The sequence below is a fragment of the Cupressus sempervirens genome, chromosome 8 (assembly GCF_028749045.1).
Source record: "Cupressus sempervirens isolate cs-2001-9-10 chromosome 8, ASM2874904v1, whole genome shotgun sequence".
In the NCBI taxonomy this organism is placed as follows: domain Eukaryota; kingdom Viridiplantae; phylum Streptophyta; class Pinopsida; order Cupressales; family Cupressaceae; genus Cupressus; species Cupressus sempervirens.
Window position 1 is genome coordinate 504,563,997 of NC_143125.1, and position 20,839 is coordinate 504,584,835.

At 35.1% G+C, this 20,839-nt stretch overlaps 1 protein-coding gene across 2 annotated transcripts in view; it reads right to left on the reverse strand.

Annotated features, from left to right (window-relative positions):
* The window catches only part of LOC149543409 (trafficking protein particle complex subunit-like protein), a 246,556-nt gene extending 233,405 nt beyond the window's left edge, over window positions 1-13,151 (reverse strand). For both annotated transcript variants that reach the window (XM_089798197.1, XM_089798198.1), the window contains exons 1-3: window positions 12,479-13,151; window positions 8,966-9,050; window positions 2,792-2,922 (exon numbers count right to left, since the gene is read on the reverse strand). In XM_089798197.1, coding sequence (XP_089654323.1) covers window positions 2,792-2,922; window positions 8,966-9,050; window positions 12,479-12,759 — 497 coding nt within the window. In that variant the 5' untranslated portion in view covers window positions 12,760-13,151. The remainder of the gene's footprint in view (window positions 1-2,791; window positions 2,923-8,965; window positions 9,051-12,478) is intronic.
* Between the last annotated feature and the right edge of the window lie 7,688 nt (window positions 13,152-20,839).

Consider the following 20,839-nt stretch of genomic DNA (forward strand, 5'->3'; position numbering starts at 1 on the left):
TTGTTAAACACTTGTTTGTGTTCATTGTTCATTTTTTATTGCAGAACTTAAAACTTAAGCTTAATGTTTCACCTTTCACAATGATTGCAGTTCATAGAATCTCTTATTGTTCTCCTACAGATTGTTGATGGAGAGAAGCCCTCAATGGGATACATTTATGAGGGCATGGATAGGATGAAAGAGGTCGTCAGAGATTTTTATGCAAAAATTCAGGATAAATATGGTCCCGTATGGGATGTTATTGATAGACGATAGCACAATCTACTTCACAGGCCTATACATGCAATTGCCCACTTCCTTAATTTGATATTTCAATTCGGCCTAACTTTCAAAGTGGATGATGAGGTGTGGAATGGTCTCTATGATGTTATAGAGAGAATGTCACCCAATGTAACAGTTTGGAATAGTTGTAGTCCATGAGATAAAAATGTATAAACAATGAGACTTATTTGCAGGAAAGTTATGCAAGAAAAAAATCAAATGAAATTGATGCCTGATAAAAATCTATGATTCCAAATTCTAATTTCTAATTCTATTACCATTTTAGATTGATAAAGTCATGGTTATGGAATTGATTTAAATTTTTCATGTTTCAAATGCATGGTGGAAGATGTTTGGTACTAAAGTGTCAAATTTACAGAGGATTGCAATTCGTAACTTGAGCCAGCCATCGAGTTCTTCGAGATATGAATGTAATTAGAGTTTTTTTGAGCATATGCACTCGAAGAAGCACAACAAGTTGACAATAAAAAAGTTCTATGATCTTGTGTGTGTTCACTTTAACCTTCGCCTTCGTCACAAACAAATCTTGGTCACTTACACATCACCTATTGTATTAGAAGAGGTTGATCCACAAGCAAGGTGGAACACTGAAATTGATGACCCTGTCATCAATGATGAAGACTTAGAGTGGGTTGATCAAGTGGATTGAGAGGCAGAGGCAGTAGCAATGGCAGTGGAGGAGGCTAGAGAACAAGGAGACCCAATGCAAGACCCTAAGGCTAAGAGTGATGGATCCCACTCTAATGATGAGGATTATGAGGATGACGATAACGATGAGCAGGATAAGCATGTCCCCAAGGTTCAGCCTCAGACATGGATAGAGGATGGCTCTAGAGTCTTCCATGACCTATTTCAGGCATACTTGTAGGAGGACATAGGTTACCATGAACCTTAGTTTTCTATGCTCTAGCTTTTATTTCGATATATGTTTTGAACTTTTGATTCCATGGATTTCATATTCCATGAATATTGTAAACATTTGATAGTAACACTATATTTCTATTATATCATTTAGTTTAACTTCAACTAATTTCCTTCAGAAATTTGCATTTATTCTTATGTGATCTATGCAAACTTGTGTATGTGTGCAAAGTAGCTTCTATTAATCTTAATTATTGTGTATTTGATGTTAATTGACTAAATGACACATGAAAAAACTTTAAATCCTTAAAAATCTTTGAATTTCTTGGGTTTTTCAATTTGCTAAGTCTGGACGCCAAGACCAAGTCCGAGCCCAATTTCAGTTTGTCGAGTTTGAGCCAAGTTTGAGGCTTGTAAGTATCTAATAAACCATAATGATCCTTCATACAAATGCTATGAACTATTGATGTCAGTTGTTTTCATCTTCTATAATATGTCTAGATGATGATTGTCAGAAAACAGCTGTTGGGAATTGAAATAAAATCCTCTGGGCATAAAAAGTTACAAACCTAAAATTCATTAAATAGAAAGGTTTATTCTTTATTTATTCTTCCACTTGTCTCCATCAATTTACCCATAAAATACAATCCTCTCTAATTCCAGCCTTACCCACATTTCTCTAGACATCTAATATATACTTCTCGATACAATATATGTAGCTGCCTTGTTGCTTTAATGTGTAATTAATTCTAGAACTATTCGTGTAGAACAACCATTGGATTGTGTAGCATTATGTTATCACATTAGGCATTATCTCCTATAGCATCACATGCTTCGCTTAGGTGTAAAGGTATTTTATTTTTTAAAGAGTTCATTTGGCAAAATATAGAGAATTCCATGAAAAAGACAAGCTGGTGAAGAGAAGATGAGCACTGTTACAAACACAAAATAATGACAGGCAACTACAACGCTTAGAAAGCCCTAAATTTTATCCGGTAGTTTTGATAAAAAAGGAACAGTTTGATTAAGTTTCACAAAAAGCAATCCAAACTGACAGTTGCAAGAGCTTTTTAACTTTACAGAATTAGATACACAAACAATAATATATTTCTCATTTTCTAGGCAACAGTAAGGTTCCTGGTATATAGAAAGTTCTATATGTAAAAGTGTTCATTCAAGAAACAATTCATATGCCTTATAACACGTCAAAACCAAAAACATTATGAGATTCACATAATTATAGATAAATCCTTTGACATTGACTCGCTTGCAGAGAAAAAAAAATAGAGTCCCATTTTTACCATTTCAAAGTTTTTCCATCAAAATTTAGGAAAATTGTCAATTAAAATGTTATATGACGATACTTCATATTCTCTGTAGAACATAGATGGGCATAAGAAAATAAGACATCTTTAAGAAAGCTTTATCAAGTTCCATTTTTCCTGATTTGAGGATAAAAACAAATAGCCTAAACTTTCTTAATTCATAATCAAAAAGCTTCATAACTGCTCTTTCCATAATCTTCTCTACATTTGTTTTAACACCATATACTTTGCCATTTCATTTATTAACAGGGTGCTTAATTAGCTTCAAAATAAAGTGAAAAAGGCCAGATCTGTAATATTATCAAAAAAGGAAAAATCCTTACGTATGAGGTCCTAATTCCTTAATGTCATGTTCTATAATAAAATCATAGCGCCCGCCTGCTCTAATGGATTCAATTGGTGACTTTGAAGTGTCCGAAAGTACCAATCTTTGTCGTTCTGTTTGAATTTCTGCCTGCAAACAAGCAATCCCACGGATCATCTCCCTTGAAGTCAACTGTATTTATGTGTCTGTCCAAATAAATAGTAGCATTATATTTACACAGCCTTGAAACATAAAATTGGTAGTATAAGCAGAAATAAATTAAATAAGTTTAAAACAGGAAAGTACAAGATAATTTAAATCTAAACCTTTCTTCATCCATGCCCCTTTTCAAATGAACTCTTCTCCATTATATATCAACAACTCTTCATTGCATGACCCTTGACCTTTCATTAAACTTAATTAACTTGTAATTATATTTTATGATTTATTTATTATCTATTATTATATCCTATATCAGAAAGGGACATTACATAGTTGAAAAATACAATTTTGGAATTATTATTTATTGGTAATATTAATTAAGTTAAAATTTTACATATTAATATTTTTGAATTATGAATTTAAGTATCTACATTATGTAATCATTTAAATGGTCGCCCCTACAGGTTATATGAGAATTTTGTGTTATTTTGATTACTAGGAAAATGTGTTTTTAAGTCTCTAGTTTGGGTGTTTTGGGGTTTTATACCAACAAAAAAAAACCAGAGGTATGGGGGTAAGTGTATTCTTACGTTCTGCATATTTTGATTGTCTAGTTGATGTTCACATTTTGTGAAGGATTCCTTCTATAAATTCGTGCAGTTTCTTTATTATATGTTTGCTTGATGTATTAATGGGGATGGAAATTTGTTGGTTCTTTATTGATGAAACATATCCACGATATTTTTGCTACAAATTTGGATGTAAATGGAATTTTGAAATATGAATTTGAATTGGAACCTAGAGAAGAGGTCCTATGATGAGTATAGAATGATTTCATTTATGTCCCTTTTGATACGTTGAGATTTAAAGTGAATCCTATCATTGATTTTGAGATTATATGCTTTTTGATTTTTTAGTTTTTGCTTAAAAGGGTTTTCTAGGAGCATGGTTAGGGGAGTGGCTCACAATGGGGTCAAGGCCCTAAGTGGCTGCCAGGGTAACCCATTGTGGGTAGATAATCAAGTGATAATTACATGAACCCGGTTGCGATAAAACATGAATCAAGATAATTATGTTTGCTTGCCCATGGCCTTGAGTGTTCTTACAAACTAAGGATGGGTTGGAGAAGGCCTAGCTGATATGTGGCACAGAGCTCGCAAATCGGCTTCCTTATCCTTATGAAAGGTTGTCAATTTTACATGAGTTCTCACCTAAGGGTATCCCTTATGTCATTCATTGGGTTTTTTGTACCTTTTATTCTAGCCTTGCTTGTAGTTGCTTGCATGGTGGGGGGCCTTGTATCTATCTCCTCACTTTCAGAAGTGGGCCTCAAGGCTTCAAGTAATCGGGTGATAGTGTTCTTTCTTCTCCATCAAGGTTCAAAGTTCTATTTGTGACTCTACTTGATAGTGATGAATTTCCACTATAGCTCCATGATTCATGTAGACAAATGATTCTTATCATACACTTGTTTATGATATGCATCACTGGGCATATGTATTGATGTTGTATTGTATAATTATTGAAGAGATGAATGTAAATATGTGTACTAGTGACTATTTGTAACGTTATGTTACAGTTAGATGGATATTGATATTGATTATCATAATGTGACTGTACATTATCTTGTTATAAATTAGGAACAGTTTGATTAAGGTTCAAAATGAATTGAGTTTTCATGATGTTAGTCTTGACATTATCTCATGATTGTTTGATAGATTTGGTCATTTTATTATAAGTTGCTTAGTAGCCACATCAAGGAACATAAGAGAATGCTATTTAATGTTTAATGTTTATTATTTACGTGCAATGAGTGTAATGCATCATTAGTTAAATTGTTTTACGTGCAATTGTTATCATATTGTTTAAGTTGAGATTTATGTTGTCATGTTCTTTAGCTATATTATGTTTGTCCTCACAAGTTACCTCGCAAGGCATTACATACTCACACACTAAAGGCATTGACAACAATACAATGTCTGCTCAAGTATAAGTGGTAGGTGCGTCAATTGGATGTAAAGAGTGCATTTCTTCATTGTGATTCTGCAGAAGAGATCTTCATGCAACAACCTCCTAGTTTTATGAGGGAAAGAAACAATTAGGACGTGAATTGAATAAGTCATTATGTGGCTTCAAGCAAGCACCTTGTGCATGGTATGAGAAGATTAGAATATATCTTCAAGAGTTGGGCTTTAAAAACTTTGAAAAGGAGCCCAGTATGTATGCTAAAAAATACTAATAAAAATTTATCATTATTGTTCTCTAAAAGGATTTTCTGATTCTGATAGAAAACAATAATAATTTGGGCACTAAAATGAAGCAACAATTGGCCTTATAGTTTGAAATGACAGATTTTGGGTTGCTTCACTACTTGTTGGCTTTCAAAGTTTGGTAGATGAGAGACAACTCTGTTGTCTCACAGTCAAAAGCATGCCAAACAATTGTTGACAACATTCAAGATGGAGAGTACGAAAATTGTCAAAACTCAATGTGATCCTTGTATAATGTTGACAAAAGATACAGGGACATAAGGTCTAGATATTACAAAATATCAGAGTCTAGTGAGATGTCTGTTGCATCTCACACACACTCAATATCTCTTTTATTGTTGGATTGGTGGCAAATTTTATGGAGGAACCACAGAATAGTCACGTGAAAGTTGCAAAATATTGGCTCTTGAGTTCAAGAGAAGATTTGTATGTGTTTTACATGGCTACAAAGAATTATACTGGGAAGGTGATCTTAATGACATGTCATGCCCCTTGCTTGTAAGGCAGATCACAGCTTACATAATTGACACTAAGGCAATTCAAAGGAGGTCGACTCTAACCCTAGGCAATATAATTAGTGAAAATACAGATTTGAATCCTATCTATATGATAGCCAACTTCCTTTGCAACTTACCATTAACCTAATATGTCCTTTGGCCAACCTGCTTTCTTGGGGCATAAGAAAAAGACATCTAAATGACAGATTTAGATTGCCCAAGGCAGTTATTCATAATTGGCAGCAATTATATATATTCTGGCTGATTTATGAACCTGGGGTAACTGACTCAACGTGTGTTAATTGAATAGCCATCCTCTTGGTATATGTCACCCTCTTTGGCTGAAAAGGGATGAGAGAAAAAATATTAGGAGGATGGAATGAGAGCGTGTGCAGAGGAAACAGGGAGATAAGGGAAAGTAGAGCAGATTAGAAAACGAATATATATAGCAGACATGAGCAGGGATAGATCCTAAGGGTAATGAGTTAACAGACAATAGCAATGACAAACAATAAGATATTATAGCAGTGTGTGATTCCAAACAGTGGCCATCAAATAGGTAAATAGAGCAACTAGCATATAAAGCCAAATACAACAAGAGATCGATCGATCTAGAAACCAGACTAATATAAGAAATCAGACTTCATGTGAATCATGAATGGGCATACCCACCTCCTAGAGTCAACCTCAAAAGACAAACATAACCTTCCAAGTTCAACAGAGGGATATAAGAAGACATTCCCCAGCACTTAAGGAAGGAAGAGCAATCAAACAAGAAGATACTCACCAAATAGCAGTAACATATACAGCAATAACACCTTAGGTCGTCATGGTATTCAGGAATAATTGTACTCTTTGCCAATGTGTGAATGGATGTGAATATCAATATATTTTGCAGACTTTATCTGTCAAACATCTATGTTTAAAATAAACGTATGCAAGCAAATGTATATTTATAATATTATATCTATACAATTGGCAATATCATACACTTACAATAATCAACCATATTAGAGAAGGAAAGGAAGTGCAAGAAGGGGGAACAGTGAGGCCTCACTAGGTACACCACCTCATGAGATCCGTTAAGGACCACAAGGCCAAAGGGGGCAGAGATTCCACTCTTGGGCCTAGGGTCGACTTAAGAGCACCCTATTGTAATCTTCCCCATGAGCCTATATGGGTTAATTATTGAGGTAACTAAGAGAAGCGAACCTCACTCATAAGAGGAGGGAAGGATTGCAAGATGAAGGGGAACGGTATAGAGACTCCACTAGGTATGCCACCTCGTGAGCATGGTTGACTAAATGTGAGGCCATGGACAGATTTTCCGCTCTTAGGCCTAGGATCGGGGATTAATAAGGGCACCTCATTGTGTCCTTCCTATCTCAACCCTCATTATGGTGGAGCCAATGAGAATTGTGTGATATGAGTGTATTTTTCTCTTAACATTAAAAATGGATGCATTACATTTATTATGATTTTATTATTATCTAATTTGATTGCAGGTTCCAAGACAGGATTATCTCATCTTATTCCTGGACTGGGGTTATAACTCTAACCATATTGCGTTCCTTGTTTCATTTGGATTTTGTGAATTTTAGGGCTGACTACAATGGAATCAAAGAAGGGACATTACAAGACATCTACTTCAAGTGTCACAATCCTGAACAACTGGAGCTTCAAAAGATTTTGATTGGCTATGTTGAGATCAAGAGGCAAATATCTCACCAAGCCATTGATGGATAATAAGTTTATCAAATTTCCACAACAACTGGTCATAAACAGTTTCTCATGAAAGGGGGTATTGACATAAAGACATGTTACACAATGTACAGTATATCCTCCAGTTTCACATTATGTAGGGATGTTAAAAATACTAATTCCACCTTGTATTTATGCTTTGTTAAATCCTTAGTGCCTATAAGAAAACTAATGGTGTAATAATGCTTTAATGCCTATATTTGGGGTGTGTAGGTTTATCCTAAATGTGCACATCTCACATGTTATTGGGTTAGTAGCTTTATTTACAGGGATCAATTATACCATAATGATAACCAAAGCCATGTTTATGTGTAACTGAGCATTCAAATAGCACGTAAATGAAGCCAAGGTACCTAACATAATGTTAAATTCATCTGTGTGAGTGACTTCATCCTTTTTCCTTCAATTTGTAGGTCCTATGTTAAGTGTTTTTCGTGACAGGTTCTGAAGCAATCAAACTTCTTCCGAAAAAAGTGCACTCGTAACTTTTTAGAGATATCATCATCTAGCAATAAAAAGCACCTTGCGCCAAGGATTGTGAATGATTTTCAATATGCCTCACAAAGATCTACTTGAACAATATCTAAAGCTTACTATGCATGCAATGGTCTTTTAAAACTTAAAAGGAAACAGTTTTTATTTCTTCTAACTAGCGAAACCCTCCACACATATTTCCTACTTATCCTAGGTAGATGACAAACCATAAAACATTTCAAATCTACTTACCTTAGCTAACAAAACAAGAGAGTACTTGGGCAATAACAAGAAATTTGAGCAGTTAATCACTAAAGTGATCATTTCTGATTATGATTAGCACTACTTTCTTACATGACTTTATATTATCATACAATACTTGGAATAGAGCAAAACGCTAAGTTCAGTGGTCAAGCTATTATTATTTTGATAGGCATCCCCAAAATCCAGAAAAAATTTACCATCCCCACAACTCAGAGAAACTTGTTTATAGCATAGTTGAATTACATTTTGATTTTTTCAAAATAAGTCAATTTTAAGGTATATTTGGAAATTCTTATTTACCATTATTGCATAATGGCTGAAAACATTTCTATGTAAAAACTCCTTTAATTTCTATTATTTTTCATCTATAGATCTTAATGCATTTGATCCCAATTGGATTCAACTTGATGTATACTATATAGTTTGTTCCAAGTGTGATCCCAGCTTAGTGTGTAGGTCATGTCAAGCCTGAAGCAAGTAAAATTCTAGCCATCATGGTTTGGCTCAAAGAAAATTAAAACCATTCTTCTTACATGAGCATTTGCATATGTATGGTCTTTCAACTATACCAAAAAATAGATGATTCCTACTCTTAAAATGTCAGCCGATAAAGAGGGCCTACAAGATAGTATACTGTTTACCAAAGTAAAAATCTCCCATTTATATAATCTATCCACATGGTTGACTTGCAAGAGACTCTTATTATTATAAGTGGTAAAGGCTAAAAATATTTCAATCAAGAGGTCAGAATAAAAGAGTACCGACCTTAATGACCACATCCCTAACTTCAAAGCTGGAGTGATTGCCAACACTGATATAGCTGCAGAATGTCTCGCCCAGGTATATTGCACTGATGCACAACATGATAAATAAGCTCATCACTAATAGGATACATGTTTTTGGAGAACCAAATGTATGCTTTAAATTGAGTAATTTAACTGTGAAAAAATTGTAAATGTGTTGAATATAGCATGAAGCATATGCATTGTGGGTTAATTTCTGAGTAAAAACATAAAATTTGGTAAATATAACAATGTATATACTGACATGTATATTAACGTTTATGTCATCTACCCTAGTATTAGGTAAGCTTTAACTAAGAGCGATGAGCACTTTGCATGATATAAATTCTTCGAATCAATTAAAGGATAATCTTATTCTTACTATCCTTAAAGCACTAGAGGAGTGTAAAAGATCTAAGGCCACAAGAGAAAACAAGAACACTTTTCCAGCCAATCTGTGGTTTGATGAGGAGTGCAAAATGGCAAAAAGGAGTTGGAAAAAGTTCATGAATAGAGAAAGTAGAAAGGAATATGATCAGCTGACTAAAAAGAAGAAAGAGGAGTATGTGAAAATGAGAAGGAACGAGCTGATTAATCTTGGTAAAAGCAGGCCCAAAAAGTTTTGGAAAGAGCTTCAGCAAAGAAAAGCACATATAGAGAACAACATCACAAGAAACAAATGGCTAGACTACGCCAAAACCATCTACGAGTGTGATTTGGGAGAACATAGAACCATGGTAACCAAGACTATAGGTGATTTATTCAGCCAAAAAGATATTACTCAAGGCATAAGGAGGTTAGCTGCAGGTAAAGCTCAAGATACAGATGGGCTACAGGCTGAATACTTAATGTGGGGTGCTGAAACCCTGGCACCACACATCACTAAGATTTTCAACAGTGTCAATAGAGAAGGCTTCCCTATAAATTGGACAACAAGTGTGGTGATTCCACTCCACAAAAGCAGAGACATAAGCAACACTTCTAATTACCAAACTATCATGATCAATCCACTCTTCAGAAAATTATTTGGCAGCATTGTAGAACGGAAAATCAGTAAATGGGCTGAAACAGAAGGCAAAAGGGCAAAAGGACAAGCAGGCTTTAGACCGAAGCACTCTACTATAGATCACGACATCACTCTCAGATATTTCATAGAGAAAATTTGGGACACTCAGGGGGCTGAGGCTTTCTACTGTTTCATGGACTTCAAAAAAGCATTTGACACAGTGTCACGTAACAAACTTTGGGACAGAATGGAAGAGTTGGAAGTTCCTAAAGAACTTAGGTCTGTTGTTCACAGATTGTATGAGCAAGTCAAAGCTAAAATCAAAACAATGGAAGGGCTATCAGAAGATTTTGGCAGCAACATCGGGGTTAAACAAGGGTGTCCGCTATCTCCAACACTATTCGAGCTCTATATTGACAAGTTAGAAGAATGGATAAACAAGACAAATGGTGAGGGGGTACAGCTGGCCCACTTTGTGATAAGATTGCTCTTATATGCAGATGATCTCATCATACTTGCTAGAACGGCTAAAGGTTTGAAAGAACACTTGAAAGCTCTAGAAAGTTTTTGCCATGAGGTGAGAATGCAAATGAACACTAGCAAAACCAAAGTTATGATCTTCTTGCTGAAAAAGAATAGGGATATACATGACGAGTTCTTGTTTGAAGGTAACCCTCTGGAGATTGTGGAAGAGTACAAATACGTGGGCATAGATTTTCATAACAAACTCAATTGGGGTACGTGCAGATCAAAAAGGATTCAAGGGGGCTGGAAGGCATTATATTCTCTACAAAATAGGTGTAGGAACACAGAATTATGGGATTGGACGACCATGAAAACCCTTTTTGGTCTGTTGGTCACTCCAGTTATTCTATATGGATGTGAACTTTGGGGCAGCAGTATGTCCGAACAGAAATGGCAACAGGTAGAAAGAATTCAAAAACACTTCATCACATGCAATCTTAAAGTCAAGACCACAGTACCGTATGAGATCTTATTGGCTGAGGTGGGTTCCTTTCCGTTAGAAGCTGTCGCATTGGTCCGGATGCTAAGCTATCTAAAGAAAACCCAAGGCCTTGAAACACATCGTTGGCCTAAGCTAGTCGTAGATGAAAAACTTGTCAGGCGGAAAAGCACATGGGTGAAGCAAAATGACAAATGGATGCGAAAATGGGACATCAACATCCATACTTGCCCAGATAATATTAAAGAAATAAAGAAGTTTGTCATGGAAAAATTTTGCAATATTCTATGGACAAGGCACATGGGGTGGAAAAAATCTAATTACATTAAAGAACTTAACCCCACTTCTAGTCATGAGAAAAAGGCCTATATAAGAGCACCTATTAATTGGAGAGCAAAAATGTTAATAACGCAACTCAAAACTAGTTCACATCGGCTGCGATGTGAAACTGGTAGATGGCAAGTTCCAAAGGAAGAGTGGGCAGACAAAACATGTTTATTCTGTAATATGGGAGTGGTAGAGACAGAGCAGCACTTTATAAAAGATTGCCTGGCATACAGTGACATCAGATCTGGTTATACATAGATATTACAGAACAGGGACTTGAACTACTTATTCGAGGAGGATCAAGTGGAGAGAACAGCGGCTCTGATTATCATACTCCAACGAAGGAGAGACAAGTTAACCAAAACTATGCAATTAGATTAGTTCCACTCCTATATTGGGGGGTGATCATGTGGGTCCCATAGGCTACTTTAGCCTTGTGGACGTCATTAAAATCTATCATATCATCATATCAATCATTTAGGATCGACTCATTCACGACTTCATAGAGACCCATTTCTAATGAACATGGTGGTTACAAGGATGATGCAATTGGGTTGACAATTGAAATAAATAATCGCAATGATGTTAGTACTCCTCAATAAATCACCTGTTCTACTAATAATCTAGTTCAAGCAGCTTAACCATACTGTTTTGCTATAATTAGGATATGGTCAAATGGAGTGGGACACCTGCTAAAACTCCTTGGTGGCTGCTGCTAAGGATTTTTTTTAAATCATTTTTAGAAATGTTCTAGTTAAAAGCAAGATTTTTAAATGAAGAATGATAAAAACTAATTATAATTTAATTTAATTTTATAAATGATACCTATCTGTCCACATAACTTTCAGCTGGTTGGAGAAAATTTCAATCTCCTCTGCCAACAACTATAGAAAATTTACAGCTACAAATGCGAAAATACAATTTATGAAAATCTGATTTATTTATGTTTATTTTTATAATTTTATGGAACTCCCTGCAAAATAAAAACAGGAGTTCAAAACCCCTCCTGTACCGCTCCCCTGACCCCACTTAACATCATAGAACAATGTCAAAACCTTTGACGAGTTTTCCATTCACATTTCTATCCCCTTGGCCGAAACAAAAAGATTACTGATATTTCTTCTTATGTGATAATTATCGTCGTTACAAAGTGTTTTTCAGCAATCAATGAAAGAAACGAAAAGCAATAGAACACTTACCCAAATGCCTGGGGAAGCACTAAAAGGCCGGAGAGGCCCATTGCATCCATGGGATTCTCCAGTTCAAATCTCCTCCAGAAGCTCTCCTTCTCTTTGGATTGGTCCTCGACAATCAGGGCTGAGAGAGGCGTAGGAATTGCGGATTCATTGTCCAAAAAATCTTCGCCGAGCATGAGATCGAGTGGGTCGCAAACGAGCGGGTGATCAATTTGGAAGGAGGGCCTGCAGAGACGCATCACTCTGAAGGCCAGAGAGTGAGATGTCCCCTGTCCTCCACTCATTCTGTCCGATTCAACTTTCACAGGAATACACAACAGTAGAGATCAAATACATTCATCCTCCATCGCTGCAATTCTTTCTTTGAATTTGTTCTATTTCCTTCCTCGCTGTAATTTCTCGTGTGTGTACGAATTATGTGTTTATTTTCTTAGACTATGTCAAAACAGTTGAATAAGGTATATCAAGTGCAACAATAGTTAACAAGAGAGAGAGAACGTTGATATCCAGGATAGTTAACAATAGTGGGACCAGGGCAGCAGACACGAGGAAATAACAAGAAACAGTGTGGGCGCTTCTGTAAGAAACAGTGGGACCAAGGCAGCAGACACAATACCAGACAGGGTTCAGATCCTAGGTAGGCCCGTTTTCAAGGGTAAAACGAAGACTGAGGCCCAGCCCACAGCAAGATAGTGGCAGGCCTTAAGCCAGGGGTTTCAAGGTGCACTTTTTGGTTTTGTTTTATATATTTTCTCTTGTTAGCTTTTGTTTCGCCCTTCTTTCTTTTGATCAATGGAAAAACAAATTGAGGATACACAAATGAGAAAACAAACGGTGGATATGCAAACCATGGAAAAACAAACCATCTCATTGGTAAAAAACGGTCAAGAAATTATGGTACACTTTGAAACTAACCATTTAGGGCAAGTCAAAATGGCATCACTTGGCAAGACAGGAAAATATATCTGAGTCAATGTTAAACAGTTCAAGGGCATTTTAAAACGTAGACTTGCTCGTATGAAAGGGTCACATGACAAGCAGAAACACGGGCAGAGATTGCATAAACAAGTCAAAATGTGCCCTCCTCCACACTTAAGTGGTGACAGTCATCTGTATGGTAGTAATAACTTCGATGAGTCTGTCAGTTACAGCCCCACCTCCACACCTCTCGCTTGGTGCCCAGATCTTTATGTGCAAGAACTTTTGAGGGCCAAGAGGAGGTTGGAGCTCCTAGAGGCTAAGGAGCAAGAAAGTTACCGCAATATACAGGTGCTAATTGCAACAAATAAAACTCTTGCAGATGATAACAACACTTTAAAAGCTCAAATCTCAACGCTGCAAGAAACACTTTTAGCCGGGAAGCTTGAATGGCAGAATATGAAGGATGAATGGAAAAACCTGAATGTGACATTGGAAACAAACAAGGTCACAGCAAATACCGAGTCATCTCATAATAAGGAGAAAACGATTCTTCACACTAGTTTGCCAGGAAAGGCAGATGGTGAAGAGAAGAGAAGGAGTTTTGCAGAAGTCACCAAAACTTGGGACAAAAACAGCAAACACCCTGATATGGCAAGAGAAGAGGCAAAGATTCGTGTGAACACGCAAGACAAAGAGGTCAAGGAAAGGCAGCTTAGGGCATCCAATATAATTATCAAGGGGATAAAAGACTATGGGGAAGGCGAACATACCCTTGACCTAACGAGGGATTTCCTACAAGATGTGTTGTTGTGGCAAGGACAAATCTGCCAAGCTTGGAGGGTTGGCAAACCACACGCTGAGAGAAATAGGCCAATCAAGGTAGTCATGCTCAGCATTAGCGACAAACAAAATCTACTTAACAAAAAACAGCTCTTGTGGGGTTCTCGCTTCGTTTTAGAGGAGGATTTAACTATGAGACAACAAGTAGAAAGAAGGATGGAAATGGAAAAAATCAGAACAGCTAGAAATGAAGGCAAAAGAGCTTGGATGTTCAAGGGAAAAGCAGTTATTGCTCATTTTGGCCACCGCTACAATGAAAGGCAGCAAGAAGGCAACAAAGGTGCAACAACAAACACCTTAACAGGCAGTGATACAACAAGATCCATAATCACACCTAGCGATAATAACTCAACTTTGAGTCTTTCGCATCAAAATAAATAGCAATCAAGCTTAACCCAAGCGTCCTTAAGTTTAGTTTGTTGGAATTGCAGAGGTTATCCGTGGAGACGTGGGCCTGGGTTAGGGCCTATTGCGGAAGGCAAAGACATTATTTGTCTCATAGAGACACATGAGCATGAGGGATGTAAGACCCCATTGTTTGAAGGCTACTGGAAGATGGCAGTGTGGAATGAGGCAGCGGGAAATGGTAAAGGTTATGGAGGTATAATGGTTCTAGTAAAAGAAAAAGAAGGTCGTGTCATTCAGCTGGAAAAGACTGATTCTAATAAACAATTTATATGGCTCAAAATCGTGGAAAATAACACTCTTCTCAGGATTGCAGCTTGTTACTTTGCTCCACAAGTATCTAAAATTTATTAAAAGTGTGGTTTAGATCACAATGACCCTTATGCTACGTTAAAGAAAGATGTTGTTGTTTTTTCACAACGTGGGGATGTCCTTCTCGTTGGAGATTTCAATGCTAGGACAGCAAATTGGCAAGCAAGTATTTTCAGCTCCGAAGTAAATGATAACCCTATTTGGCTCACAGAAGAGAGAAATCATCCATGGGATAGAATATCCGAAGATGCTAAAGGCTGCAATCATTTTGGGGAAGAATTGATCACTTTGTGTGGCACATTTGATCTAATAATCTGTAATGGTTTGGCTAGATGGGCTAAGTCGGGCAATTTCACTTGCAACACATACAACGGGGCAAGTGTGGTAGACTATGTAATTTGTTCGCAGCATTTGTATAACAATATTGAAGAAGTTGAAATTGGAGAGCACATTTGGGATCTCAAATCAGATCATAGACCACTGTACGTAAATTTGTATTGGGCAAAGGATAGACGGATTGGGGCAAAAATCCAAGGCCCTCAACACCCACCTTCTCAGGGCAGAATTTTGTTAACTTCAGAAAATAGTAACACTTTCAGGGCTACTCTTGAGGAACTTTGTATGGGACACCCTATGTATAAGCATGGTGTTAATAGTCATGATTTATCAAATCTGATTCACAAGGCTCTTTCAAAATGCAAGAGAGCAAAAAATAGAAAATCTGAAACTAATTGTTTTCCAGCCAATGCATGGTTTGATAAGGAATGCAAGAGGGCTAGGAGAAATCTAAGGGAGTCAAATAAAACTAACCTTGACATTAAGACCTACAAACAGATCCTAAAGAAGAAAAAAATCGATTTTATGTCCACAAGGAGAGAGGAGCTAATTTTCTTGGGCAGAAATAACCCCAAACATTTTTGGAAAGAACTCCAACCAAGGAGGAAGCAAACTGAAAATAATATTACTGCCACCCAATGGTTTGATTATGCTAAGAAACTTTATGAACAAGAGGGTGGAGTGGGACAGCCACCTTTGGTCAATGATACCACAAATATTTTTACTGTGCAAGAGATAGAGACAGGGATTAAGAAGTTGGGTGGAGGCAAAGCAAAAGACCTTGTTGCGCTTCAAGCTGAATATTTGAAGTGAGGTATGAAAACTCTTGCACCGCACATCACTGAAATCTTCAACAAAATCTGCCAGGAAGGGTTTTCGAAAGATTGGACAATCAGCCTTGCAATACCACTTTTTAAGAGTGGTGATGTTAACAATCCCTCCAACTATAGGACTATAATGATCAATCCCCTCTTTGCTAAACTTTTTGGCAGTATGATAGAAACTAGGATCAGCAAATGGGCAGAAGAAAATCATAAACGTGCTAAAGGGCAAGCTGGTTTTAGGCCAAAGCACTCGACAGTAGATCACTGTGTCACTCTGAGACACATTATTGAAAAAGAGTGGGAGAAAAAGGAAGAGGTTTTTTGTTGCTTTGTTGACTTCAAAAAGGCTTTTGATACCGTTCCGAGAGACAAGCTTTGGTTGAGGATGGAAGAATTGGGGATTCCTAGGCATCTCAGAGCTGCTGCTCATAGGATGTACGAAGAGGTGAAAGTCAAAATCAGAACTTCAGATGGCATTTCAGAATGTTTTAGGAGCGATATCGGGGTCAAACAGGGCTGCCCTTTATCCCCTACTTTATTTGGTTTATATATTGACAAACTGGAAGAGTGGTTAAACACGCAAGAGCGTGAAGGCATTCAGCTAGGGGAATTTGTTATAAAGCTACTCCTATATGCGGACGACCTCATTTTAATTGCCAAATCTGCTTGTGGTTTGCAAGACCACCTATCTTCTCTTGAGCGCTTTTGTAGAATGGTGGGGATACAAGTCAATATCAGCAAAACCAAGGTTATGATTTTTTCTAATAATAAAAAACAGCATCAACATGAATTTTATTACAATGGAAGTGTTCTCGAAGAAGTTGCGGAATATAAATACCTTGGCATCGATTTCAACAAAAAACTAAGCTAGTCTAGCTGCAGGTATAAAAGGACATTAGGTGGATGGAAGGCTTTCTACGCTCTTCAGAATAGGTGCCGTGAAGCGGAGTTGTGAGATTGGAAAACTATTCAAACCTTGTTTGGTCTTCTTGTGCTGCCAGTTGTTCTTTATGGGTGTGAATTATGGGCCAGCAGCACTACTATAGCACAATGGAAACAAATCGAAAGAATCCAAAAGCGCTTGATTACAAGCAAGTTTAAAATTAAAAGCACTGTTCCATATGACATCATGCTAAGTGAAATGGGGGTTGTGCCTATTGAGGCACTTGCTATGGTTCGCCTTTTAAGCTATCTAAAAAGAATCGAAAAAATGGAAGAGGATAGATGGCCGAAAGTTGTCTTTAGTGACACACTATGTAAGCGAAAAAGGACATGGATGCAACAAAACATCAAGTGGATGAGTAAATGGAATATTCATTTCAATATGTGCCCCACAAGTAATAAAGAAATAAAGGTCTTTGTTATGGAGAAATTCTACAAGAGAAATTCGGGAAGTGAGATTGGGAGGAAGAAACTATATTATATAAATGAGTTCAACCCCACTTGTGATCAGCTCGAAAAAGTGTACATAGGAGCCAACATTTCTTGGAGAGCTAAAATTCTTATTGCTCAGTTGAGAACCAACTCTCACCAACTTCGTTGTGAGACCGGGCGTTGGAAGAGGCCAAAGGAGGCTTGGGAAGAGAGAATTTGCAGATTTTGCAATTCTGGGAAAGTGGAAACTGAACAGCACTTTATTCTAGAATGTGAGGCCTACAAGGATAGCAGGGACAAGTTTGCGGATACTATATGTGACAGTTCTTGGCATAACCTGTTCAACGAAGAGTACATTGAGCAATTGGGGGGGCTCATCATTAGTCTACACAAGAGGCGAACAGCGCTACTTAAGTCTGCTTGAGTTGTCTTGCTGTCCCATAGGCTATTTTTGGCCTCGTGGACGTTAAAATTTTATCTATCTATCTATCTATCCTACATCTTTTGTTTGTAGACGTTGTAATTAGTAAAGATGTAATTAGAGTATGAGTTGTGAAAGTTATGCAGCAAAATACATTTTTATCATCTTGGTAAAATGTTAGAATAAACAAGAGGCGCAAGCGCCAAAGTTCTTCTTTTTGGTGGTGTTGTTGGCACAAGGATATGGAAAGAAGTTTTTGGTGTTGGTTTTTAATTCATAAATAGAAATTAAGAATGATATGTTATTTTTTTATAAATATGAGTACAAGTTTGAAGGAAAAAACAAAAAAACAAAATTTGTGTATGTATAATACTTTTTTGAACTTTTAGGAGAACTATTGAAAATTTGAAGGACGTTTTCATCTAATGGTAAAAGGTTGTATTTGATAATAAAAAATATTTAACTAAAAATATTGAAAAATGTAAAGAATATTTAACTAACAGAATTGAGAAGCTTATATATTTTAAATAATTTGAATTAATATTAGAACTAAAATTTATATTTAATGACTAAATAATATAATTATACTCATTCACATGTGAAAATAGGTACATTTCAATTAAAGATAATTTTTTTTTAATAGTTCTCAATATATATTGCAAAATATCATTAGTAATTAGCATTGTAAGTTTTTATTTAAAAAAAAAATATTTAATGAACAACTTGACACCCAAAATTGATATAAGATATTTTAAATTTTAAATACAGAAACAATAAATATAATTGTACTTACAATAACTACCATTTTCAAATTCTTTGTAACATTCTTTAGTTTTTAGTTTTTAAAATTCTTTGTTACATTATTTAGTTTTTATTACTTTTAATTATTTTAAAAGATAATGCTTTAAGGACAAAATGAATCAAAAAAATTTGAGTTAGCACATTCTATTATTATTATTAATTTGACTAATGCTAAAGTGAAGTGTGGTGTGACATATCTTTTATAATAATTATATTAATTGCACAATTAATAGAAAAAGTTAGAATTTTATATTTTCATTGATTTTTTATTTTAAAAATTGAATTTCTTCATTACTATTCAGTTAGATCTAATAAGATTTTAATTAAATACTATTCTGATTTTTCAAAAAATAAAATAAAAATATTCAAACTTTATAAAAAATTTAAATTCTCAAATTCTTAAATGATAAAGTAAATATAGTGTCACATTATCTTTTATGATATTTTCAATCATAATAAAGAATTAAAATTCTAAAATTCCTCAAATGATAAAGTAAATGTAGTGTCACATCATCTTTTATGATATTTTCATTCATTAATTGCACAATTAATGCTAATAATTAGAGCTTTAATTTTTTCTTGATTTTTTTGTTTCAAAAATTAATTATCTCCCTTACTATTATTAGTGAGGGCCAATAAGATTTTAGTTAAATAGCTTTTTTCCATTTCAAAAAATAATCAAAATATTCAGACTTTATAAAAAAACTTACAACTGAAATAAATATTTTGATCTTATTGGTTCAAGTAATATATTTTATAGTTTTTTTTGGAACTGAATGATTCCATAAGATTTCCTGCCGTAGGCCATGGGCAAGAACTAAAATACATATTGTATGTGTAGAGATTTCCTTTGTTCTTTATAGAGGTTTATGGTTAATTTTGTAGGTTCATAGGTGTTATTAAAATGCTTGATGTTATTGGGATTTTTTTTAAGATAGTATTGGAAGTTCTAAAGTTTTTTTTGGACTTTTTTTATATAGAATATAATTAGTTCTACTAATCATGTATCTATTAATGTTAAGAAAATTCTACAATCTATGAAATAGAGTGGTGTTTATGGATTTGATTGTGTACAAATTTTTTACATCAATGTTTTGAATTGCATTATGTGATACATCTTTTCATTCTAATGATAGATCACAAAAGTGTGATTCGAAACATTGATGTAAAAAAATTATACACAATCAAATTTATAAACAACATTAGTTATTGGTGTATCTCTTTACTATGATTTCACATATGAGAAGTTGTACCATGTAGTTGAATTTTCAATTTATGTTAAAAAGTTGTTTTTGTTATAAGTTAGGCACAATCTTGGCCTCTTTTATTTCCCTATGCACTAGGAACTTTAGAAATGCCTTGGACAATGTTGCAGTGGATCAAATTCAAGTTGTCATTCTATATACTATGTATGGTCAAGAAATTGTTGTTTTGGATCAGCTTGCATGCAGTTGTGGACATGTTTTGTATAGTTACTATTATAGTTTTATTTATTTTTGTAATATGTTCTTTATGTACTATTTTTAGATAATTTAATCAACTTGATTATGGACAATTCATAAAGATTGATGAAATATTTATATATGTTTTAATGCTTTTGTTACTATATTAATTAGATGGTGTATGGATTAAATGATGACTATGACTTTTGATGAATTTATCGACTAACCACTATTTTGCGGCAACGGGTAGATAAAGGAAAAGTTTGTTCTTTAGCTTGAAGAGGGAGAGTAAATGTGCAATGTTTTCGAGGATACAAAAATATTTGTACAAATTTAGTTTTCATATATGTTAAATTTGTTCAATCAATCACTAAGTATTACGTTTGAACATCATTGTTTAACTAATACTCTTGTAATTGATTACATAAGTGTGAAGTTAATTTTGTAATTTATGCATTAGTATTCACATTGTCATTTTTCATGTCTCCATTTTAAGATAGAATTTCAACAATAATTAGATAGTATAATTTTACTATATAAATAATTAAGATAAAATCATATTAAAATATTTTTTTCAATTATTTATTTATTTATTATCATTATTATGTGTTGTGGTTAATTATTATTTTTTACTAAGCTTGAATAGATTTAAACCCAAGATCTCCCAAATAAGAGGCTCATAATATGT